Genomic DNA, 23,236 nt, shown 5'->3' with positions numbered 1-23,236 from the left:
TTTCAAAAATTGACTTTGTTTATGACATTTAACATTTTATTGGATAGTTAATAGAAAATAATTTTATATTTGTTTTTAGATCATTTAATTTTAAAATTACATTATAAGTACATTATATAAATATAATATACAAGTAGGCCACATAAGTGTATTTACAATGTCTTCAACTGAATAAGGGGTTTGCTTAAATAAAACCATCTATATGTGTAATTCTGCTTATTTTCCTTTTTCACTAATAATTAATATAAATATAGGCTTATAAAACAGTCATAACTTGAATCATGGGTGGGGAGGGGTTATATATTTTTTCTGCTTTCAAATTGCTTACTAGATGACTTCTGAAACCTGAACTACTCTCTTCTATTTTATGGTTTTGTCTCCTAAAGTGCTGACACAGTCATTCTGTGATAGCTGTGTATTTAACAACGTCTTATAGTTTATTAATCCTTGGAGAGAGACATATAAAAGACTCTGACGATTACTAGAGTTGATTATTCAGTTAATATGAGTAAAGTAACTATAAATTTGTGACTAGAATAGCTTAAAGTTTTTTATAAATGAAAGAGGAGATTTTGAGCTACTTTGTCACATTGCTTTAACTAGTGTTTAACTGTTTCTAGTGCTTAGTAATAATGAAAGCAGATTTGTCTCATATTATATTTGAATTATACTGGGAAATAAGCCTTTTTTTATTCACTAGACTATTCTTTCTTTCTTTCTTATTTATTTATTTATTTATTTATTTATTTATTTATTTATTTATTTATTTATTTATTTATTTATTTATGATAGTCTCACAGAGAGAGAGAGGCAGAGACACAGGCAGAGGGAGAAGCAGGCTCCATGCACCGGGAGCCCGACGTGGGATTCGATCCCGGGTCTCCAGGATCACGCCCTAGGCCAAAGGCAGGCGCCAAACCACTGCGCCACCCAGGGATCCCCTAGACTATTCTTTCTTACATTTTCCTATAAAAATATTTATGAACTATGATTGATATAGTAATGACCCTTTAAAATTAATGAGAGTAATAACAAGTAAGGTAATTTATATAAATCTGAATATTCTTACTAATTACAGATTTCTTAAAAAGATTTTTATTTATTTGGGCAGGGAGAGCATAAGCAGGGAGGAGGAGCAGAGGGAGACAAAGAGCAAACTCCCAGCTGAGCAGGGAACCTGATATGGGGCCTTGGTCCCAGCCCCAGGGTCATGACCTGAGCTAAAGGCAGATGTTTAATCAAAAGAGCAACCCAGGAGCCCCACTAATTATAGATTTATACAAAGGAAAAACTAGGTAAATTAGATTACTTTAGTAAAAATTTATTGATGTAACACTAAATCAAAAAGTAAGATCAGTGTAGTATACATAAAATAACATAAAAGTAATGTTTGTATTACTGTCTTACTTTGATGAATATGGGGAAGTTCTTGAAATAACTTCAGATGTTATAGATTTTTAATTAACAAGGTAAAAGCAATTTATTTTTTAACCTCACTAGTTCTTTAAATATTATTCACAGCAGTTTTGTTTATCCTCTCTGTTTTTCTTTCTTTACAATCTAATAATTAAATGTTGAAGGTATTAAAAGAATCAAAGGTTACATATAGGCTAGTTCAGAATTTTTAGCTGACCCTGCCTATGTATCATATGGCTTTAATTTTACAATTAAGTTTTTCTTTATAGTTAATAACAAATTTATAGGTAATAGAATATGAAGTCAAGATATGCCCATTATTGGCATTACACTAGTTACATCTTTTTCATGTCAAGTAATAATAAGAAAATGAACAAGTACATAGGAATATTTTGTTAATATTCACTGAGGTGGCACAGTGATGTAAAGATCTGGTGAAAGTTTGAATTGCTAGTAAAAACATATGCCTAGTTACTGCCTAACTATCCATACTATAAATTTTTATCTCTCTGATATGATAAAAAAAATCATTAATACTTTTCAATTTTTTGTTTTCCTATAGTATCTAACCTAATGCTGTGCACAGAATAGTAGTTTAAGAAGTTAAAAAAAAAAGGCGTGGGGCCTTGGTGGCTCAGTGGGTTGAGCATCTATCTGCCTTTGGCTCAGGTCATGATCTCAGGGTCCTGGGATGGAGCCCTGATTCTGGCTCCCTGATCAGCAGAGTCTCCTTTTATCTTTCCCTTTCCCTCTGTGTGCTTGCTTGCTCTCTCTCGCTCAAATAAATAAATTCATTAAAAAGAAAAAGAAGTTAAATGAGTACTTAGTTGATCACAGATCTATAGGTACCATTCAGTAAAGGAACACAATTTACAATCAGAATAACTGGCAAAATTATCTAGTCTTGTTCCTAAGTCTATAGTTACCAAAGGATAGCAACATTTTAAGAGCTCAGTTTTACCTATGGGGTTTTCTTAAACATTCCAGTAAGGGATTATTTATAACACATGTTATTTTAAATAATAGTTTCTTGAATGTATGACTTTAAGAAAACCACCTAGAGTAAAATAAAAGATTTTATTATTATATAGAGAATTTTATAGCTAGAAAACATAATAAGGTACTATTTCTTTAATGATATTTTTATCGCTAATTTAACTGCCCCTTTCATTTTAACTCCTTCCTTCCTTTCTTCCTTCCTTCCTTCCTTCCACTACAATTTTCTAAGCTCCACCTTTGTACCTGGCTCTATAGTGGTAGACAAGACAGATAAGATTCTTTTCCTCACAGATCTTACAACCAGGGAGGAAGCAGATCATAAACAACTTTAAAATAAATAAGATGAAAAGATGAAAAAAAAAATAAATAAGATGATGGAATGGAGTTCCAGAAGTGGGGTATAAAAAAATACAAAGTTAGGTGTTCTGGGAAGGTCTCTTGGACAAGTTAACATTTGATCTACAACTAAACAACAAATAAGAACCACTAAAATATATGGTGGAGGAACAGCAATGGTAAAGACCCTTTGTTTAGGATAATAAATAAACAAAAATGACTGGAATATAGTACTTAAGAGGCGAATTGTATGAGGTCAAGTTGGAGTGACAGGCGGAGGTCAGAGCATGTGTGACTGCTTTGTCGTGGTGAGCAATTTGGAATTCATTACAATTGCAATGAGAATCCACTGGATAGTGTTAAGATGTAATATGGTTCACTTTCTGGAAAGATCACTGTGCTGCTCTGTGAAGAATGCATAGCAAGGGCTGAGGAAAACAAGCATGAAAATAAGGGAAGGCAGGTTCCTTAAATTATTATGCTTAACATTATTATTTTACATATGCACATTTTTTGGTTTAGTACTTTGACATGTTCGCCTTGACATTCCTTTTCTATTTTTTTTTTTAAGATTTTATTTATTTATTCATGAGAGACAGAGAGAAGGCAGAGATGTAGGCAGAGGGAGAAACAGGCTCCATGCAGGGAGCTCCATGTGGGATCTGATTCCCAGATTGGGATCACACCCTGAGCCAAAGGCAGCCACTCAACCGCTGAGCCACCCAGGTATCCCGACATTCCTTTTCTAATTACTTATGCTTGATGCGGGCCCCAGTCAAGATTGTGTATTTTTCCAATATAGGTGGCTTTCGTTTTTAGTTCCTTCTCACTTTATCTGATACTTGTTTTTATTTTTTTAAGTACTTCAGATAAAAGGGTAAATAATGTGTATCTTACTCATGTTTCTTTTTTCTGAGGATGAATGAGCTAGGAGAGGGAGAGCTGTACTTGGCTTCTCATATTCCTTTCCATGTTTTATTGGAAGCAATGTACCTGATTTGCTTTATCCAGTCAAAGGTAAATCTTATCCCATGAAAGGTGCTCTTGGTCTTTCATGGATTCTTGGAAGATTTAATTTTAATTGTCTTCATTTATCCTGTGGCTGCTATCTTTCACTCAAACCAGATCTTACCCATCTCTTTTCATCAGCTTTTCCCACTCTCCTCCCAATCAATAGGAAATAAGAAAAAATAGGAAATGGAGCAAGTCATGCCTTTTTGGTATCTCTGAACCTGAGTGTTCACTCCCTTTAATGATCTTACTCTAGTATTCTCTTGGGTGTTTCCCTTCTACTAAGGTGTATCTGGAAATAATGTTGTGGGTTATTGTCATTATTCTGCCTTTCTTTAGCTTTTCTCTCAATCAGGAAAAATCAGAATGACATGCCCTCATTCATTTCAGTCCACTAGAAAGAAGTATACTTAGTGGAGAGGAACTTGTCTCTTGAGGGATATTCTAGGTCTTTTTCATGAGTTGTTCATTCAGTTTCAATCTCTCCAGATTGGAGGAAATTAGGTTGAGCTTTGAGAATTTTAATTAATCCCCTTCCCTACTCTTCCCACCGCCATATACTGCTTTTAGAAGGGAACAGAGATAGCTGCCACACCAATTTCCACAATCTGTTGCCTTTCTCTTTCTCTGCTTGTCATTTTCCAGAGATTATGGTTAGAAATTCACTCATAGGCTCCACCTCTGTGTTAGGTGTAGAGGCTGTCAATGGGCCTGGATAATGAACAGGTTTAGAAGAGAAGACAGGTAGAAAAATGTTAAGGCAAAACATACATGAAGTTTAGGAGAGTCACAAAAAGTGATTGCTTAAAGAGACTTGGAGGTGATCCATGTTAGTAGTTCCCAACCTGGCTATACATCTTGCTAGGCCCATTCTACACAGCAAACACATAGATAATGATCAGGAATTGTAAGCACTGTATAGTGCTAGGCTTTGTTCCAAAAACTTTACACCTACGCTCATACAGATACATACCCATTTAATCATTACTACAAAATGAAATAGGAACTGGTATCATCTCTATCTTCTAGACAAAAAATTTGAATCACAGACAGGTGAAATAACTTCCCTAAGGTCATGTAGCTGGAAAGCACTGAAACTAGAATTCAAATCCAGGAAATTTGGTTACAATGTCCAGTTTCCTAAACAACACACTTTATTGTCTCTATTTATTAGAAATCTATAATGATAATTTAAGCCAGAGCTGAGGCCAAAAGACTGAAATACAGGCCTCTCAAACTTCCAGATCAAACTGTCATTTTTATTAATTTTCATTTATTAAATGCTTATCTCAATTGATAACTTTATAATCGATAACTTTATAATCCTAGGAGGTATCACTATCTCAAATTTTTTTTACAGATTTTATTTTTATTCATGAGAGACAGAGAGAGGCAGAGACACAGGCAAAGGGAGAAGCAGGCTCCATGCAGGGAGCCTGATGTGGAACTTGATCCTGGGACTCGATCCTGGGACTCCAGGATCACACCCTGGGCTAAAGGCAGACGCTTAACTGCTGGGCCACTCAGGGATCCCTATCATTATCTCAATTTAAAAGAAGAAATAACCTTTAACTAACTAGAATTTAAATAAAAATTTGAAAAAAAAAGAAAAGAAGGAAGGAAGGAAAGAAAGAAATAAAGAGTAAGCAAGTGAGCCTGAAGGGTTAAAGCAAGTTGGTTCAGAGTCAGCATGGGAATTCTGAGTCTTTCACACTCTGAAGGCCTGGATATAGCGGCCATACCTCCATTCAGTTGTTTTTATACACAATGCATTCCTTTGTAATATATATTTTAACCTTTAATTGATTTCTATTATATCCCAAATAATCTCATTTTGACTTATTCCAATAATTTCCTTATTCTGAATTATCTGTACAAAGTCTATTTTAAGGAAAGTACTCAGACCCAATTTTACACATAGAACAGTAAAGAATGATTCTAAAGGCAGAAGTCCGTGGTTGGATTGACTAGTAATTCAGTTAAGACACATAGGACTTGCTTAGGCATGCTGTAATATTAATTTTGTAAAACTCTGGTTACAGTAATAAATAACTACTTTTAGCCAAACGAATGCCATTTACTACATTAGAAAAAGATAATTAAAATCTCAGCCAAGAAAATTAACACATAGATTGGAATCCTTCCTACATTCTTTTATGTTCTAACAGTCATTATCTTTAACATTTGGCTTGCTTATGGAAGTCAATAAACCATGACAAACCTATACTCTGAAAAATCTGTATTTAGAAAAACCAGTGCTTTAGGAAAAAATACTAACATGTTTCCAGAAACATACACTTACTTCTGCTTTTTTGCGAGCTTCCATAGCTTTCATAAGCATCATATGTTGTCTCCTTCTCTCTCGTTCCTATTAGGCCAGATAAAATTAGGATAATAACTAAAATTAACAGTTTGATCTTGAAATGGAAAAACAAAACAAAACAAAACTCAGTATAGCATGTTTAGCATTTATAGACAAGTCACAGTAAATACTAAATATAAGACAAGAATGGCCAGTCTGTGCATGTTTTAGTTCAGGTTTAGAAAGCAAATACAAGAACAATCAAAAGCAAAAAGGTAAAGCAATGAACATGGAGACAGTGTAAACAGAAGCATACAAGATTTACTCATGGTCAGTTGTGATGCTCCTTCAAAAGCTGGCAGAACAAAAAGCATAATGGTTGGCTGGAACAGGTCAGTTACCTTACATCTGCTATTAGAAAAACCACAAATATGTACTGTGGGCCAATTAAACTAAAGGTCGTATAGTTCTTGAATTTTTAGGTCAGGCAGAAATTGATTTATAATCACTTTCACTTCATGGTTTTGGAATTAAGTTATTTTTATTTCAAGCACACTATCATTTTGTAAATTCAATAAGCCACCGACAAATTAGAAAGATTTTTTAAAGCTTTTATACCAATTTAGTTAAACTAGTCGTGGTTCATATACCGACACCAATGAAATGGGATATTCCTATTTACTGATGTCTGCCACTTGATGCGCTCGCTACGTAAGACCATAAAAGCTGCACCATGGGCTAATAAATGGAATCTGAAAGGCACAGAATGAAAATAAGATAAGCACTAGTTTTGATAATCTCATTTTATTTTAAAATAAAAAAATCACAGTTATAGCTAATGAATTCTTTTTGTTTAAATGTATTTGATCCCCCCAAAGGGATATTTCTAAAATCATTTCTAAAATTTGTGTATAAAACCAGAATAGATTTCATATTCTCTCATCAAACTAACTCAAAATTCCCATTGTATTCAATGGCAGTTTTGCATCTAGAATGATGGGAGAATATGGGTCATTATCATATCTAATTGTATGGTGATCCAACTTTCATCATGACATCAGTAACGTAAATTTTAAGACAGCAGCCTATATAAGGCTTGCACAATTCAAGTAAAAATCTTGGAGATGATCTTCTTTATAGACAGACAAGCAGATGTATGCAATGCACTGTGCTGTAAAGCCATGCAGCAGTATGTAATATGACAGCAGCCAGTGCTACACTTTATGCATTGCTATGACAACCATATCACAACCAAATCACAATGCGGTGTTAGATGTACAAAAATAAACATACCCATACCATATCTAGTCTATGCCTCTCCAACTCCTGGTAGAAAGAGTTGGCACAACATTATGAAACAGAAATCACAGAGTCATGAAACCAATTTTTAACCCCCCAAAAGAAACCAATACCAAAGCAAGGCAATAAACCATAAGATGAAGGAAAACTTAAGCAGGAATTAAATAGGAAACTTTTAAGAAAACATTTTGAAGATTTTCCCCAAAATAGATTTAAGAAAAATTATAAAATGTACATTTCAACAATTGTATAACTATCGGCATACAGACCTGGTGCTTCAGAAGAACAGCTTGTTGTCTTCTCATTTCTTTTTCCTTAAAAATAAGAAACTTTTAATATATAATTTTTAAGGAAGATTTAGAACATAGCATAAGTATTAACAATTCCTTTTCTGAAATTGTATAGTCTTGCATTAGGTTGAACCATGTGGAATTGCAAATATTTGATCATTTTTTACTTATATAGTGGCAATTTCATATGGTTCTACTTAATACAGAAAGATAATATGATAATGGCAAGGATCTTATTCAGTAGCCATTTCACCTTAAAATTCAATAACCTCATAGCATATTTCAACAGCACATTCACTGAACTGACTAGCTAAATGGTCAGAGCATATCAGATACAATTGGTACATGTATCCTTAAAATTATTTTAATACATTATATAGAGCAGCCCCCAAATCCAGCTGATGAGAACTCTGAACATAAATCCCCAAATATACTATATTGTACCTAAATAGCAAGGGTATCATTTCTGTAAACTATCTATGAATGAAAGTAATAACAGACTAAGATCAGCTTAAGACTTTCATGATCAGCTATAATTCAGGGCACTACCCCCAAGGGGGTTGGACTTGATGCTAACAATCCTACAAATGACATCAATTTAAATTTTCTTATAAAGATAAAAATCTAGATGATATTAAGGGAAACAATTAAAAGGAGGTAGAAATCTAAAGAAACAAGTAGGAAAATCAATGTACAAAAGATAACTAACAGTTTCCTGGCTTTATAGGATATAATTGTGTCTGTTTCCAAAACCAGTAGGCTCACTAGATGCCCTCTCCTTCAGAAATTAATTATGAGAAAGCGTCGAAGGTGAGGGGTAGAATGTGCGTATGTGTGCGCGCGCGCGCGTGAGTGTGCGTGTGTGTGCGTGTGGTTAGGGGGTCCAACTCTCTAATGCTTCGTGACAGAAAATCAAAACCGAGACATTACACTAATTAACAATGGCTAATTTTATTATCGGCAAATAAAGTTGCTCAATTAGGTTTTTGTTTCTGTAGGCTCTTCACTTTTTAATAGTTAAAATAGTTGCTAGACATTAACCAAGATAAGGTTATAATTGAAGGAGAGAATCAGATTTGGGACACAGTTTGAAACATAAACATCAACAACACAAAATAGCTCTGGAAAGATTATTCTGGTTCAGCAAATGCATATACAGGTATTATGCGATAGTTTACATTTCTGACTTGATGTTTGCTACTCAAAGAGTTCAAAGCATCACATAAAACCTGTATAATGAAATTCAGAAAAACATGTACATACAATATACATACAAAAAAGCACACATTATACACATGTTATATCTGTGCTAAACATTTTTTTAAGATAATCATTTTGAGGAGAGCTACTTTTTCATATAATTGATACTGGTGTAACATCATATAGTTTTTATTTCTGAAAAATAAAAACTCTGGTTCTCATCTAAACTAACCTTTATTCGTTTCTCGGCCTCCAATAATTTGGCATTTGCTGCTTCTTCCTTCTTTTTCTTTTTAGCCTGTGCATGCAAAACAGGTCTCAAAGTCATGCAACAGCACTACTACAACTTAAAAATAATCTCAGACTTGAAAATGGAGCTACATGTCTCACAAGGTACAAAACAATATGTAACATATATGTAGACACATAGTTCCCCCCAGGTAAAATTATATTTAACATAACTAATTTCATTTTTCAGTTAAAATTATATTTAACATACTAATTTCATTTTTAATTTACAGATTAGCATTAGTATGTGCAAAAAATTCTTAAATGCATAAGAGTATGTCGACTTTCATTCTTCAATCCGTTAATAGTCTGAAATATCTGAGTGTTGATATCATTTTAACTTAAAACTTAATCACAAAACATTTTGTGGCATGTATTGTCTTTTTTTTTTTTCTGTTTTTAAAAATAAAACATGATCACTGTAGAAAATTTAGAAAATGGGGTGGATTTTAACAGATAAATAAAAACTATGAATAAATCAGTAAAAATGCACATGTCCACTTTATTTGAAATTTCTTTTCAACATTTGAAATTTGAGATAAAGAAATCCATTACTCAGATGATTTAAATGAATCATTAAATCTCATTTTCTCTAGCTGTACAATGTGGTTAAATAAAGGCTTTTTTTTAAGTAAACCTATTTCATGAAGTACATTTTGAATATTAAAATCATGCTATCAAATTTGAGATTCACAATCTTATAGTCTTTAACTATCTAGTAGTTTTATAACTACCCAATAGTTATTATCAGTTTACTTTAGGATAGGCATATTTTCTATTTGAGGGATTTTAAAATTAATTTGAAGTGGGTAAGGAAGTATGTCTATTATTTCTAGACAGAATAAAACTGTAACAGAAAACCTCAGCTATCTGGAGTCGTCAGGGAATTGTTTTATATGGCAATGGTTTCCTGAATAGCTGATAAGTTATAATAATTTTAAACATCAAAAGTTTATTTTCACAATTTTGGATGAAAACAATTTTGAGACATATGCCTATTTAGAAAGAGTACACTTAACACAATTTGGCTTTTTCTTGATGACTCAGGGCCATTGTTCTGAACATCAGTTATTTTACTGCACAGTTCGATAGAGTAATGTATTTTGGCCATTATGGTGTTGAAAATTGCTTGCTATTCAACTATAAAATTACATACTCTTGCTAGGATTTTGAATTCCTATATATGTGGGTTGGAGTTTTTCTGCATTTTTTCTTGCTGTCTTTCAGCTATTACTTTTGCTGTTGCCATTATTATGTCCTCTAGCCCTACTCCAGGAGCTTCAGGGGAAGAGAGATATATTAGAAACCAGAAAAATAAGCTAAATTATTTCTACATTTAAAATTTACTTTTACTTTTATAACATTTTATTTCTAAATTGAAAATAAATATCTGACTATAAGTCCTAACGGTTTTAGCACATGAACCTTCTGACAACTATATTGGCTGCTCAGAGATTTCTTCTTTTTGCTGTCTTGTCTGATTTTCTGTGTTTTTATTGTTAGGATTACATTAGCCTGCTAAATAAGGTTCAGATAAGGTCTTACTCTATGTGTTACGTGTAAAGAGAATTTCTGATGAACATATTAATTTGTTGAGTGAGAGAACTCGTGCATAAAATTTTTATTTTTGTAGAGTTTAAAATATATATTACTTTAAATATATTATATTTAAGAGTTCTACCTCTAGAATTTGCTGGGCTCGAAGTTCTTTTTCCATTCTGATTTGTTGTATTCTTTTAATTTTTTCCTGTAGAAAAAATAATGATAATTTATGACAATAAACTAAATATATAGGTGAAAAGTATTTAAGTTGAATCAAGTGATTTAAGATATAAGTGCATATTCATCAAAGATTGCCCATGCTGGATATAAAAGTTCATGATTTAGCTTAACATCATATATATATTAATGCCTTATTTTTTTTTTATTTTATTATTTTATGATAGTCACACAGAAAGAGAGAGAGAGAGCTAGAGACATAGGCAGAGGGAGAAGCAGGCTCCATGCACCGGGAGCCCGATGTGGGATTCGATCCCGGGTCTCCAGGACCGCGCCCAGGGCCAAAGGCAGGCGCTAAACCGCTGGGCCACCCAGGGATCCCTATATTCATGTCTTAAATTAATATGAGTTCATAAAGTTTCTCAAAACAATTTATAAAATACAAATGCTAAATAAGTATATAGATACCAGGTAAACCAAGGTAATTAAACTCCATTAGCCTGTATGCAAGTAAAAGTAAACTTAATTTGAGGTAAATATAGGTCAGAATAATAGGGAAAAAATAGTACCTCAGGAGTCAGAAAACTTAAGGTTAGTCCTGAGTTACTGTCATTCACTGCATGACCTTGAACAAATAACTACTCTTGTATAAAACAGGGAGAGGTGCTTGCCCTTTACTCACTATGTCATGATGAAATTAAAATCCTTTAAAAGTATATAGTGTCATACAATTCTAATAGATTATTATTAACAACAATTTCCATGCCATAATTTATTTCACATGGTGAATAACATGACATTAATTTTAATTACTACAATAAGCCAAATTCAGAAGTAATCTTAACATTAATGTAAAATGGATTAATTATTGTGGTGGCTCAGTTGGTTAAGTGTCTGCCTTGGGCTCAGGTCATGATCCTAGGGTCCTGAGATCTAGCCTGGAAGATGGGCTCCCCGCTGAGCAGAGAGTCTGTTTCTCCTGCCTCTACTCCTCCCCTCCCCTCCCCTCTGCTCGTGTGTGCTCTGTGCTCTCTCTTACTCTCTTTCTCTCAAATAAACAAATAAATACATAAATAAATGGATTAATTAACAATTTAACACTGTAGGGAATGATTCACATGACATACTAGGTATTCATATTGTCTAAATTTAATATACTAGTTATGGTTTCAGAATTTACTGATCATGTAAACATTGATAAGAACTTTATATATAATTTTTTTAATTATGCAACATACTATAAGCGTATTGTTAACAATTTCATGTTCATAAATCCCTCTGAAATTCCCAAATTGGCACTAATAAGAACATATATTTAAAAAAAAAACCTACCTAAATTGTTCTACTTGCAAATTGTATTGGTCCTAGGATTTCTAAAACCAACACATTTATACTGCTTTCTATTATAATACCTACTCCAATGTCCAGATGTTAGTGTACCTTTTGAAGCTACGGTTTAATGTTTTTAAACTTACTCCTTTCTTCCCCCCAGATTAATGTTATTGATTCCCTGCAGGGCTCTACTGCAGGAAAATGAGATTTCTGAAATTACTGTTCTCATTCTAGAAGATTGATCACATTCTATAATTTTGATTTTGGTGATCCTACTTGGTACTTATTATTAATTATAGCTTGCCAAACATCAAAACTCAACATATTTTTTATTTCATTTCCAAATCTTAGAGAAGGCTCTACCTTGATATATTTATTTAGATTAGAACTTGAGACCTATGTGAAGCATACTTGTGAATTAATTTTTCTGCTTTTGTTAATCATAAGGTTGGTGGTATGTTCTCAAGTCAGTAAAAGTCATTCATTATTCTCTTCAGGACAGAGATAGGTATGGGATCTTAGGCTTATGTATACTCAGTCAGAACTTTATATTAGATGTCCAAGCGATTCATATATGTGTACATATATCTGATAGTGCTGTCATCAGTATTAATAGAGATAAGCCTTATTTATAAATTATAATACTGGGTCACCTTAGAATATTGAGTACCCAAGCACTGAACTGGGCACTTTACATAAAATATCTTATTGATCATTAGATAAAAAACAACATAGGAGTTGAAGTTATCTTTTTTTTTTTTTTTTTAACCTAAAAGAAAATTGAAGTTCCTAGAGGGTAAATATTTTGCCTAAGGTCAAATACTAAATACAGAGAAGACCTGGTCAGATTCCATTGCTTCTGTTCCTTTTCCTTCATAATAATGCTTCTGCAGGTCTCCAGAAAATTGATTAGAGGACTATACAGTGATATTTTGGGCTACTAGATGGAAAAAATAATCCAGAGGATGAGAAGCACATGCTACTATTCTATCCCAGATCTAATGCTGACTTTAAAATAGGCATTGTATAACTGTGTGAGTAAACCTATGCTAGACTTTGATTCTCTTTGTTGGCAACAAGGAAGAAGTCATTATGAGACTAGCCTCAGACAAATATCCTGATGAATATCTAAATATCAGTTCATTTGTATTAATGTTGCTAGAATCTTGAGACCCCAATGTTTTTTTGGTAGGCAGGGTAAAATAAGCCTACACCCTAGGCTTAGGGTGTAGCCACTTCAAGAGTTTAGGATCACAAAGCTAAAGTTAGAGTGCTGATGGGATTTGATGGGTCTCTAGCCATCAGGAAATAGGATAGGCTATAAAAAAAAAAACAGTATTTCACTTAAATGAAATAGAAACTATTTTAACATATATATGTAATATGCAGTAAATATAGTATTTTAAAAAATGTATTCATGAGACTACATATTTTTAAGTCAATCTTATAGCGTCTTTAGCAGTCACAATCAACAAAATAAGGAAAGAGTTCAAGTTTACAATCAACTACATTGAATTACAGTAAAGGAATATATCGTACAGTTTGGTGTTTTATTTTTAAATTTTAATTAATTATTTTTAGATTTTATTTATTTATTTGAGACAGAGAGAGCACAAGCAGGCAGAGCAGCAGGCAGAGGGAGAGGGAGAAGCAGGCTCCCTGCTGAGCAGAGAGCCCCACAGAAGGACTCCATCCCAGGACCCTGGGATAGTGACCTGAGCGCTTAACTGACCGACCCACCCAGGTGCCCCTTCTTTGTTGTTTTCTATCTTTTAAAAAGTGAGCTTTTCTTTTGTGCCAGGCATTGTGGTAGACATTTTAATCAATTTAACCATTAACTGATGCAGTTATTTTCTTTTACCAAGGAGAAAATAGAGATGAAAATAAAAGAAAGAGAAAGAGAAAACAGCTCATCTAAGGTCACAAAAATATTAAGCAGCAGAGCCCATAATCAACCCTTGGCTCACTGACTACAGACTAAGTTCTGGCTCCCCATTCCACATCCACTCTCCATCATCCCACTGCCTTAGCCAATACAGGAGGAACCTTGGAGATACACACATCACATCCAGCCCAACCCATTTATATAGCAGTTATTTATATAACAACACAATTTAATTTGTTTCATACTCAAGAATAACTACTTGCTGCTGAAATATTTAAACAAGTGGTAGTTTCATTTCCTTTCTGCTTTAATGGTTATGTGAATATATGGAGATGACAGAGTAGTTCACACATTCTGATCTTAAATAAACCTAAATATCTTGTCATGTAATGCTTTACCTGTAAAAATTTTAAAATCATTTCATTTATCTATACTTAATTTTGAAAACTACATAGATAAGAGATATAGTAGACATAAGATAGAATACTAGATATGCCGAAATAGTGCTCTCTTGTTTTTTTGTGGGGTTTTTTTTTTTTTTTTTTGGCAGTAGTAATTCTTAAGCATTCAGAAGCAGTGGGGACAAATCTTATTGTGTATAACATGAGTTTAACTTTTTATTCATATTTTATTGTTTTACAACAACATGCTTTTCTTACTAAAATATGAACATTTAAGCAATAGCCTTCATTTACTGATACTCTACTTTGAAAAATTGGAAAGCTGTTCACGATGTCAACTTATATTCAAAGTATCAGAATATGAAAAATACTGAGATTTACTTTGTGGTAATCTCTAAAAACTTGGAAGTAGAAGACTTGGTTAAAAAATGAGGTGAATTTTAGGGCACCTGGGTGGCTCAGTCAGTTAAGCATCTGCCTTCAGCTAACATCATTGATGATCCCAGGATCATGGGATCGAGCTTGCTCCCTACCCTAACCCCCACCGCTCATGCATGTACACGCAAACTTGCTCTCTCAAATGAATAAAATCTTTAAAAAAAGATGAAGTGAATTTTAACTAATGCAAGAGGACAACTTTCTAAGATACACAACAGAAATCAAAATGAAAATATAAAAAAAATAAAAAGAAAATGTATATATATATACATATACTAATAGAACCCCCAACATAACATTTGTGTTATAAAAATCAGTTCCAACACATAAACGTACCTGTTGTTTCATAATCTTTATTTGTTCTTTTTGCTTTCTCTTCTCTTCAGCAGCCATTATTGCTATGGTGAAAAACCAAAGTACAGATATCATCAGCAAGGGAATGAAGAGGAGAAGCTTCTTATGAATTCCCCAATACTTACTCTTCCTGTGTATGTTTTCATTTAAGTCACCCACCTTGTTGTTTTTTAGCTTCTTTGGCAACCCGAGCCTGTTCCTGCTTTTGAAGTTTTCTCAAAAGCTTTATTTGTGCTGCTTGCCTGGCTATTTCTGAAAAACATAAAATTTCAAGGAATATTAACAACTTTACATGATTGCTAACCTAAAAACAATAACTGTGAAACTGGTATCATGAAGGACATAATTTTTAAGAAAATTGCCTAAGGTTAGATACCAACTGGGAGAATGGTGTCTCAGGAAACTTCATGTTAATTTCCCCTAGAATCTGCCAAATTATTTCACCAAGTATGATCCCATATACAGAACTACACAGAAATGATACTTTTAATCCTCTTCATAGAGGCCAATCTAAGTATATATATTTTTTTTCACATTTCATGTAATTCCCACATTGTAGGAAAATAGCTCTTACTATGCAAAAGTAGTGATTTAGCTTCAGTCTTAAAAGATAACAGAATATATAAAAAGGAGAAAGAACCCCAAATAGTACAAATACAAAGCCTCTAAAACTGTATCTCAATCAGCTATATAAATGGTAAAATTTCTGAATCCAGTGACATTTTCATTTATAAAGGAGGGCCTAAATCTCCAAAAAAAAAAAAAAAAAAAAAAAGAGTACAGAATGTCAGTGAATTTCAAAGACAACCTAGTCTTCATAATGTTTAAAGACAAATATATGAAACTGTGATAGGCTGACATAATTAAAATGGTTCCAACTATTCATTCTTCCCTCCATCCATATCATTTGCAGTGTGACTTTGCAATTCCTCTTATGAAGAGGTGAAAGACTTTTTCTTGTTCCTTGACGCTGAGTTCAGCCATGTGATCTTTCTTGGCCAGTAGGATGTTAGCACTGGATGTTGTGATGCACATAGAAGTTTTAAAATATATACTTGTACTCAATTTTTACTCTTGTACCTTGCCATTTACTATAACGACATGTTTGGGCTAGGCAGCTGAAGGTCGGGACATGTGGAATCAGTTGACTTCACATATGTGAACAAGCCCAGCCAAGATCAGCAGAGCTGCCTAATTTCCCTCCAGCTGCTTCCATCTGTACAACAATTAATGCTTGGTGTTGTACATCACTGAAGTTTTGTGGTTGGCTGTTTCCCAGCATTACTGTGGCAGTGGGTAACTGATAGAGAAAGCATGTAATGTCATGCTTTCTTCTACTGGCAAACTTGGTCAGAATACTTTTAACTATAAAAGTAGTATATCATAATATTTTTTCATAAAATACCATCTTACATTAGACATTAAACTTTGTAGATGAGTTTCAAGAAATCTTTATATTATATTCAATAATGAATATGATTGGCTGACACCTGAGTTACTTGAGCTTTACTAATAATTTCCATCATTTATTGAATCATAAGAACTTGTTTAATCTTCCTAACAATCTTATGAAATAGGCAACATTATCCCCAATTTACAGATGAAATAACTAAGGCTCACAAAGGTTAAATAGTAAAGCCAAGATACAAACCCAGGTCCTTCTGACTTCACAGTTTGTATGGTCCTAAGAACTTCTAAGAAAAATTGAATGCCTTGAGATTTTAGACAAGAATCTAGACCTGTGTCTTTGTAACAGCTGAAGTGACCTTGGTTACTATGGCTGATTTTCTACCAACAAGTATTTTAAAAAAGGAGATGGGATGTAAAAAATCTAATTTGATCTAGTAAACTGGAATTGTTGATGAAAGATAAAATGGAAGATAATGCTGAAATATATCTTTAATCGTCCAATAATTTTCAATACTAAATTATAAGCATCATCAAAAATTTCTGAACCACATAAAAAAGATCTTCTTTTGTTCACTAAATACCCTGGGAAATAAAAATCTATAAAGTAGGCTGCAGAATCAACAAACTCCAATAATAATCTACCTGAAGAATACTGTTCTCACCTATGATAGTACCAGATGACTATTTTTCTAACATTTAAGAACTGAAAGCTTTCACTGAACTCTGCTATAAAGACCTAAGTCTACCTTAAAATGTAAAGATGTGTCAAGTGTTAAAAAGAATATTTTCCTCTAAATGTGGCGTAGGTATGATCTTTTGTTCCAAGCAAAACTGATGCTCTCAAATAGAAGTCTGGCTTACAATAAATAAATGCTATATTTAGGTTTGTATATGTGTATGAATGTATTGGCCAACTTCAAGCCCCACACAACTACACAGTATTTTTCATTTTTAAACCCTTAGGACAGAAAATCATTTAAAAGTTCAACCCGTATCTTTTTACTTTAGCAAGGAAGATAAAATTCTTATCATTAAAAATTCACATAGCAGGATGCCTGGGTGGCTCAGTCTGTTAAGCGTCTGCATTTGGCTCAGGACATGATCCCAGGGTCCTGGGATTGAGCCCTACATTGGGATCCCGGCTCAGCAGAGGAGTCTGCTTCTCCCTTTCCCTCTGCCCTACTTATGTGCTCTCTCTCGCTCACTCTCTCTCTAAATCTTTAAAAATATTCAAATAGCTTAAATTTTATGAGTAGTTGGAAAGTGTTTTTAAAAGTTAGAAGCACTATGGAGGAAGGAGAATGAGTTAGAAGATCTAGAGAATTCACTCAGGCTCTGAGAAATAAAATGCTTCCAATAGCTTCTCATTTATTTAGCTTATGGTTGCTGAATAGATTATCTGTTACAACTTTTGGAATATCAATTTGAGGGAATCCCTGGGTGGCTCAGTGGTTTAGCGCCTGCCTTTGGCCCAGAGCCTGATCCTGGAGTCCCAGGATCGAGTCCCACATCGGGCTCCCCGCATGGAGCCTGCTTCTCCCTCTGCCTGTGTCTCTGCCTCTCTCTCTCTCTCTGTCTCTCGTGAATAAGTAAATTAAAATCTTTGAAATATCCATTTGAAAAATATTTATGGATTATGAAATTACCTATTTAAGTTTCAAAGATAAAATTTTATTTTTGAAGTAGTTTACACACAGGTTTAGGGATATTTTACATATACCACATTTCTTTGATTCTGAGATGCATTTTAAAACATAATCTAAAATCAGAATGTGCCTGAAAATTGGCAGTACTTTTCTTTCTTAGTAGTGCATCTTTAAATAGTGGTGCATTGAAATGACTGTGGCATCTCAGATTCTATGATATATGAAATGGAGAGGTACTATTTGATATCTTAGAAAATTTAAGGTATTAATTGTATTGGTGAGTTTATTTATTAGGTTAAAGTCTTTTTCATATTGAAACCTTCTTAGATTCTTATCTTTATTCTCTTGAGAAATTAGAGAGCTCTCATTTCATAATGTTTGGATATATAAAGTTTGCATTTATTTTTCTGTTCTGAATTTTTCTTTAAATTTAGTTCAGTTTTTTAGTTTAATTGAGGCCGAGTATGATAATAATAATATAATAGAAACTTGTAGGATCCCTTCAGATAATCCCCCCAAACTGTTAATATAGAAGCCCTTTAGGAGTTAAAGGGGTGATAAAAGTGACACATTCCTTTCTTCCCAAGAAAAACATGCATATTTTACCATATATGTTTGTAAGTATTATTTATTTTCTGTTAAATATTTAATATTTATATACTTGTTGAGGAAAAACGTATATACATAATCAGGTCAAAGATACCAGAACTTGCAAACTCAACGTAAAAAGGGAGGCTAATGTAACAGAAAACAAACCAATCTGAAATCTAGAGGGAGAAAAAAATTGGGGTAAAGTTAAATAATTAGCCCCTATAATGTTAAAATAAAATTCAGTTAATTTTACAAATATAAAGTTGCTATTTTAGATATTAGGCATTAATAGTATTTTATTAGATACACAAGATATACATGAAAAACTCATGCTCTGGGTATCAGTTAATTTCTTATCTTAGGTAAACAATGCATACTCGTCACTATTATACATTCATCAAAAGAGTGAGTGGATTACCAACAATATTAATTTAAAAACTTATCATTTATGGCTATATCTGTTAATACATTAACTTTTTTTCAACCTTCACTAGTAACTATTCAAGGGAGATGAAAGTCTTAACAGAAACTAAATAAAATAACATAAATTTCCCAAATAAGGTGCCTGGCTGGCTCAGTTGGAAGAGCATGAAAGTCTTTATCTGAGCCCCATGTTGGGTATAGAGATCACTTAAACAAATAAATGAATAAATGAACTAAAAAAAATTTCACTACCATACTAAGGCAGAGAAAAAATTATAGGACATTAAGTTATATGCCAGGCAGTTAATTTACCTGCTATTAATTGAAGTATGAACTAGTGCAAGCTTTTTTGGAGACATATTTGCCTGCTAGCTACCAAAACTGAAAATGCACATACGCTTTTTAAAATATTTTATTTTTTTTGCACATATGCTTTGATTCAAAGATTCTATCTCTGCAATTTTATACTATAGACATACCCATAGAAGGATATGAATAAATGCATAATATCTGTTTACTACAGGGCTGTCTGTAATAGCAAAGACCGGGAAACAGCTCAAATAGTCATCAAAAAAGACTGACTAAATGAAATATGGTGGAACTATACACAGTGCATTACTTACTATTCAGCTATTAAATGTGTAAAGTTGATTTTTAAGTGCAGATACAGGAAGATGTTCAACACAAATTAAATGGAAAAAAGTAAGCTGAACAGGATGTACACTATAAGTACGTTTATTTTTGAAATGAAAAAAATGTGTGTGCATATATATATTGTGTATATATAGGAGTGTTCGTACACGTTTCTCAACAGATTTACAAAAAATATTGTTAATAATGATGCCACTCATGAGAATCTTTTGTTTTATAGTGAGTGAGAATGAGTGTCTCTTTATTGTAAAGCATTCTGTTTTATAAGCTTTTGTGTGGGTGTCTGTTTTATAATAAAAACAAAGCAGCAACAAAGAATTATGATGGTATTTACAATAAAGGGAAATAAGCCAAACTTTTCCTCCAGAAAAAAACCATGAGAAGTAAAAATCCTAGCTTTTTAAGTCAGTTTTTATTATTAAACCTTTATATTGAAATATATGTTTATATACCAACACAGGTATTGATGTATATTTAGATAGCCTTAAGAGGATTCACATTTGTAATTAATAACTCATAACAGAAATATTTTAGTCAGTTTTCTCTGAGTCAGACATGGCATGGGAACTTCATGTTGATAATTTACATTGTAGTTTTCAGTTATAATACATTTGAGATTATTATGAGCACTTTATGCTTGATACATAACACTTTCTAGAGATCTTAAAATACTTTTTGATTTAAATCTATTACTTGGCCATTTTGAAAATATATGTGATATATCCAGACTACAGAAGAACCCAAACTAAAAAGACTGGGGTTACTTACCAGTAATTGGAGTTCTCTGACTGAAAATTTACTCCACAGATCCACATATTTTGGAGTTATTCCCTTGTACCACCTCAAGGAATCTGGAGCTGTTAAAATGAGAATTTCCAGAAGGTTGGCACAACCTTAAGGCATGTGCCAAGTGCTGGTTGATTCCCTTTCTGTGCAAGCCTTAAAAGCTTATCCCCCACATTTGTAGTTCCAAACACACAGGGTATGATGTGTTTATGAGTATGGCTCTTGAAAGGAGCTTACCTAATCAAAGAACTCCAGTTACCAGTGGGATTCCTTATTTTATTACTTTAGTTCTAACACAAATATCTATTTCTTAGAAAGTGAGAACTGTATCATTCATAAGTCAAAAACGTTAAGAGACAGACTTTTTTAGTATGATTATTACAGTATATTATATATTTCTTACCTTGAGCTTGCAATTTTCTTAGCAATTTGGCATCTGTGTTATCTAGAAACTCAGCACTTCCCACATTTGGAGGTCGACCCTTCCGACGTCTCATCCTGGATTCTTCTCTTGCTCGCTGTCTATCTGGATTTGGTGGTCTTCCTCTACGGCCTTCCATTGCCCTGATACGGGGAATGACATCCTCTTCTTTCAAAAGACACCACTGCATTCCCTTTTAATTAACATTTTATAGAAATAATATATTAAAATCAAAGTGAACAAAAGTGATCAACATGTCAGAAAATTCTAGGTCAATTTAGATATCTTGAAGTTTATAAAAGCTAGTATAAACCTTAGGAATTTTATTTTTTAATTAAATTTATAATTGTTCATTGCCTTTGGCATATCTTTGGTATCCTTACTTTAATGATCAAGTTTAAACATATAGAGAGATCTATGTCTATTAACATATATTTATAAACATATGTATCTATAAACACATAGAGATATATCAATCACCATTTCTGAACTATAATGATGATAAAGTTGACAGATATTTGGAAATAGTAGTTGTGTGATGACATCCCTATAGATTGTTTTCATATGTTACCAGTTCAACCTATCATGAAGCTATCTAAATAATGGAAGGAAGTTTCTCTTTATAGAAATATTATAGCTAATAAATCAAGAAGGAATATAAGAGTCAGAATATCAACATTGTGTAATACCTGATGAATTCATGGAGCTAAGCACTGAACTTGAGTGGCTGGCAATCATCAGAAATAGAGACAACTGGACAGACATCAACCTCCTGATGGAGGTTCACTCCATTATCTATAAATTAATCTTGCCCCCCACCAAATAAATCAAGCCTAGATTTGATTAAGTCTGGACCTATTTACTATAACTTTATAGAAGAAGTAAGATAACTAGTGTATGTTAAACCACACGGTGAAACCCAGTCTTTATGAAATTCTACAAAGTATTCAGTTCAACAAATATATTTCAAGAACTTAAAAAAAAAACAAACAACTGTACGAAGATTAGAGGAGCCTTAAGAGATGTATCAAATACATTTTATTTATTGATTTAAAAGATAAACCAGATCATTATGACAATTAAGGAACATCTGAAACTGTGAACAATGCCTAACACTTGATGATATCCAGAAATGATCATTTTAAAGTGTGATAATGATATTCTTGTAGAAATAAGAGTCCTCATCTTCTAGAGATACATACACACTGAAAAATTTACAGATGAAGTAAGATGTGTAAGATTTGCTTCAGCAAATTATGGAAGAGTAGAAGTAGATGGGGGCATAAAACAATTGGCCATATGATAATTTCTAAAGCTGATGATAGGGGACATGGTATATATTATACATTTGAGATTTCCAAGTGTGACCCCCAGCAGGAACACATACACCAGCATAATGCTACTGCATTATAGGAATAATCCTGCTGAGTATATAGATACAATTTGACTTTTGTTTTTATTATTCCTCACATGTTGATCAAAATATACTATTATATTTACCTTATTTCTCGGCCTTAGTATCTCATTCATTTTTTGAATGAGTATCTCATTCAAAAAATAAAATACAAATACTACTTTTGCTACCATAATGGATGATAGTTATATCCCACATTTCAAGCACTGTGCTTTGTTTCAGACATTTTCAACATATTATATACTTTAATCTTCATAACAGCTCTATCTGGGTTTTATTGTTCCTACATTTCAACTGAGGAAATTCTGAGCCAGTAAGGTTAAATAATTTCCTGAGGTACAGAGGCAACAAGGAACAGAACTGTATTTTGTTTCTTTTTAAGATTTAGTTATTTATTTATTATTCATGATAGACAGAGAGAGAGAGGCAGAGACACAGGCGGAGGGAGAAGCAGACTCCATGCCGGGAGTCCAACGCAGGACTCGATCCTGGGACTCCAGGATCATGCTCTGGGCCAAAGGCAGGCGCCAAACCGCTGAGCCACCCAGGGATCCCCAGAACTGTATTTTGAACCCAGGACTGTCTCACTCTAAAACCCGTGCTCTTAACCACTACATGTACTTA

The 23,236-nt window shown here is 33.2% G+C and overlaps 1 protein-coding gene across 23 annotated transcripts in view; it reads right to left on the bottom strand.

The window, feature by feature from the left end:
- Positions 1–23,236, bottom strand: part of BAZ2B (bromodomain adjacent to zinc finger domain 2B) — a 294,178-nt gene that overhangs the window by 56,422 nt on the left and 214,520 nt on the right. For 12 of the 23 annotated variants that reach the window (XM_077883356.1, XM_077883357.1, XM_077883359.1 and 9 more), the window contains 8 exons: positions 21,181–21,391; positions 15,430–15,522; positions 15,253–15,314; positions 10,823–10,888; positions 9,086–9,151; positions 7,633–7,677; positions 7,358–7,390; positions 6,065–6,130 (listed from right to left, as the gene is read on the bottom strand). In XM_077883356.1, the coding sequence (XP_077739482.1) occupies positions 6,065–6,130; positions 7,358–7,390; positions 7,633–7,677; positions 9,086–9,151; positions 10,823–10,888; positions 15,253–15,314; positions 15,430–15,522; positions 21,181–21,391 (642 nt within the window). The remainder of the gene's footprint in view (positions 1–6,064; positions 6,131–7,357; positions 7,391–7,632; positions 7,678–9,085; positions 9,152–10,822; positions 10,889–15,252; positions 15,315–15,429; positions 15,523–21,180; positions 21,392–23,236) is intronic. The other 11 variants (XM_077883349.1, XM_077883355.1, XM_077883367.1 and 8 more) reach the window with 2 other exon arrangements.

Source organism: Canis aureus, chromosome 34 (assembly GCF_053574225.1).
Source record: "Canis aureus isolate CA01 chromosome 34, VMU_Caureus_v.1.0, whole genome shotgun sequence".
NCBI lineage: Eukaryota > Metazoa > Chordata > Mammalia > Carnivora > Canidae > Canis > Canis aureus.
Note: the sequence above shows the minus strand (reverse complement) of the source record. Positions and strands in the feature narration are given on the sequence as shown.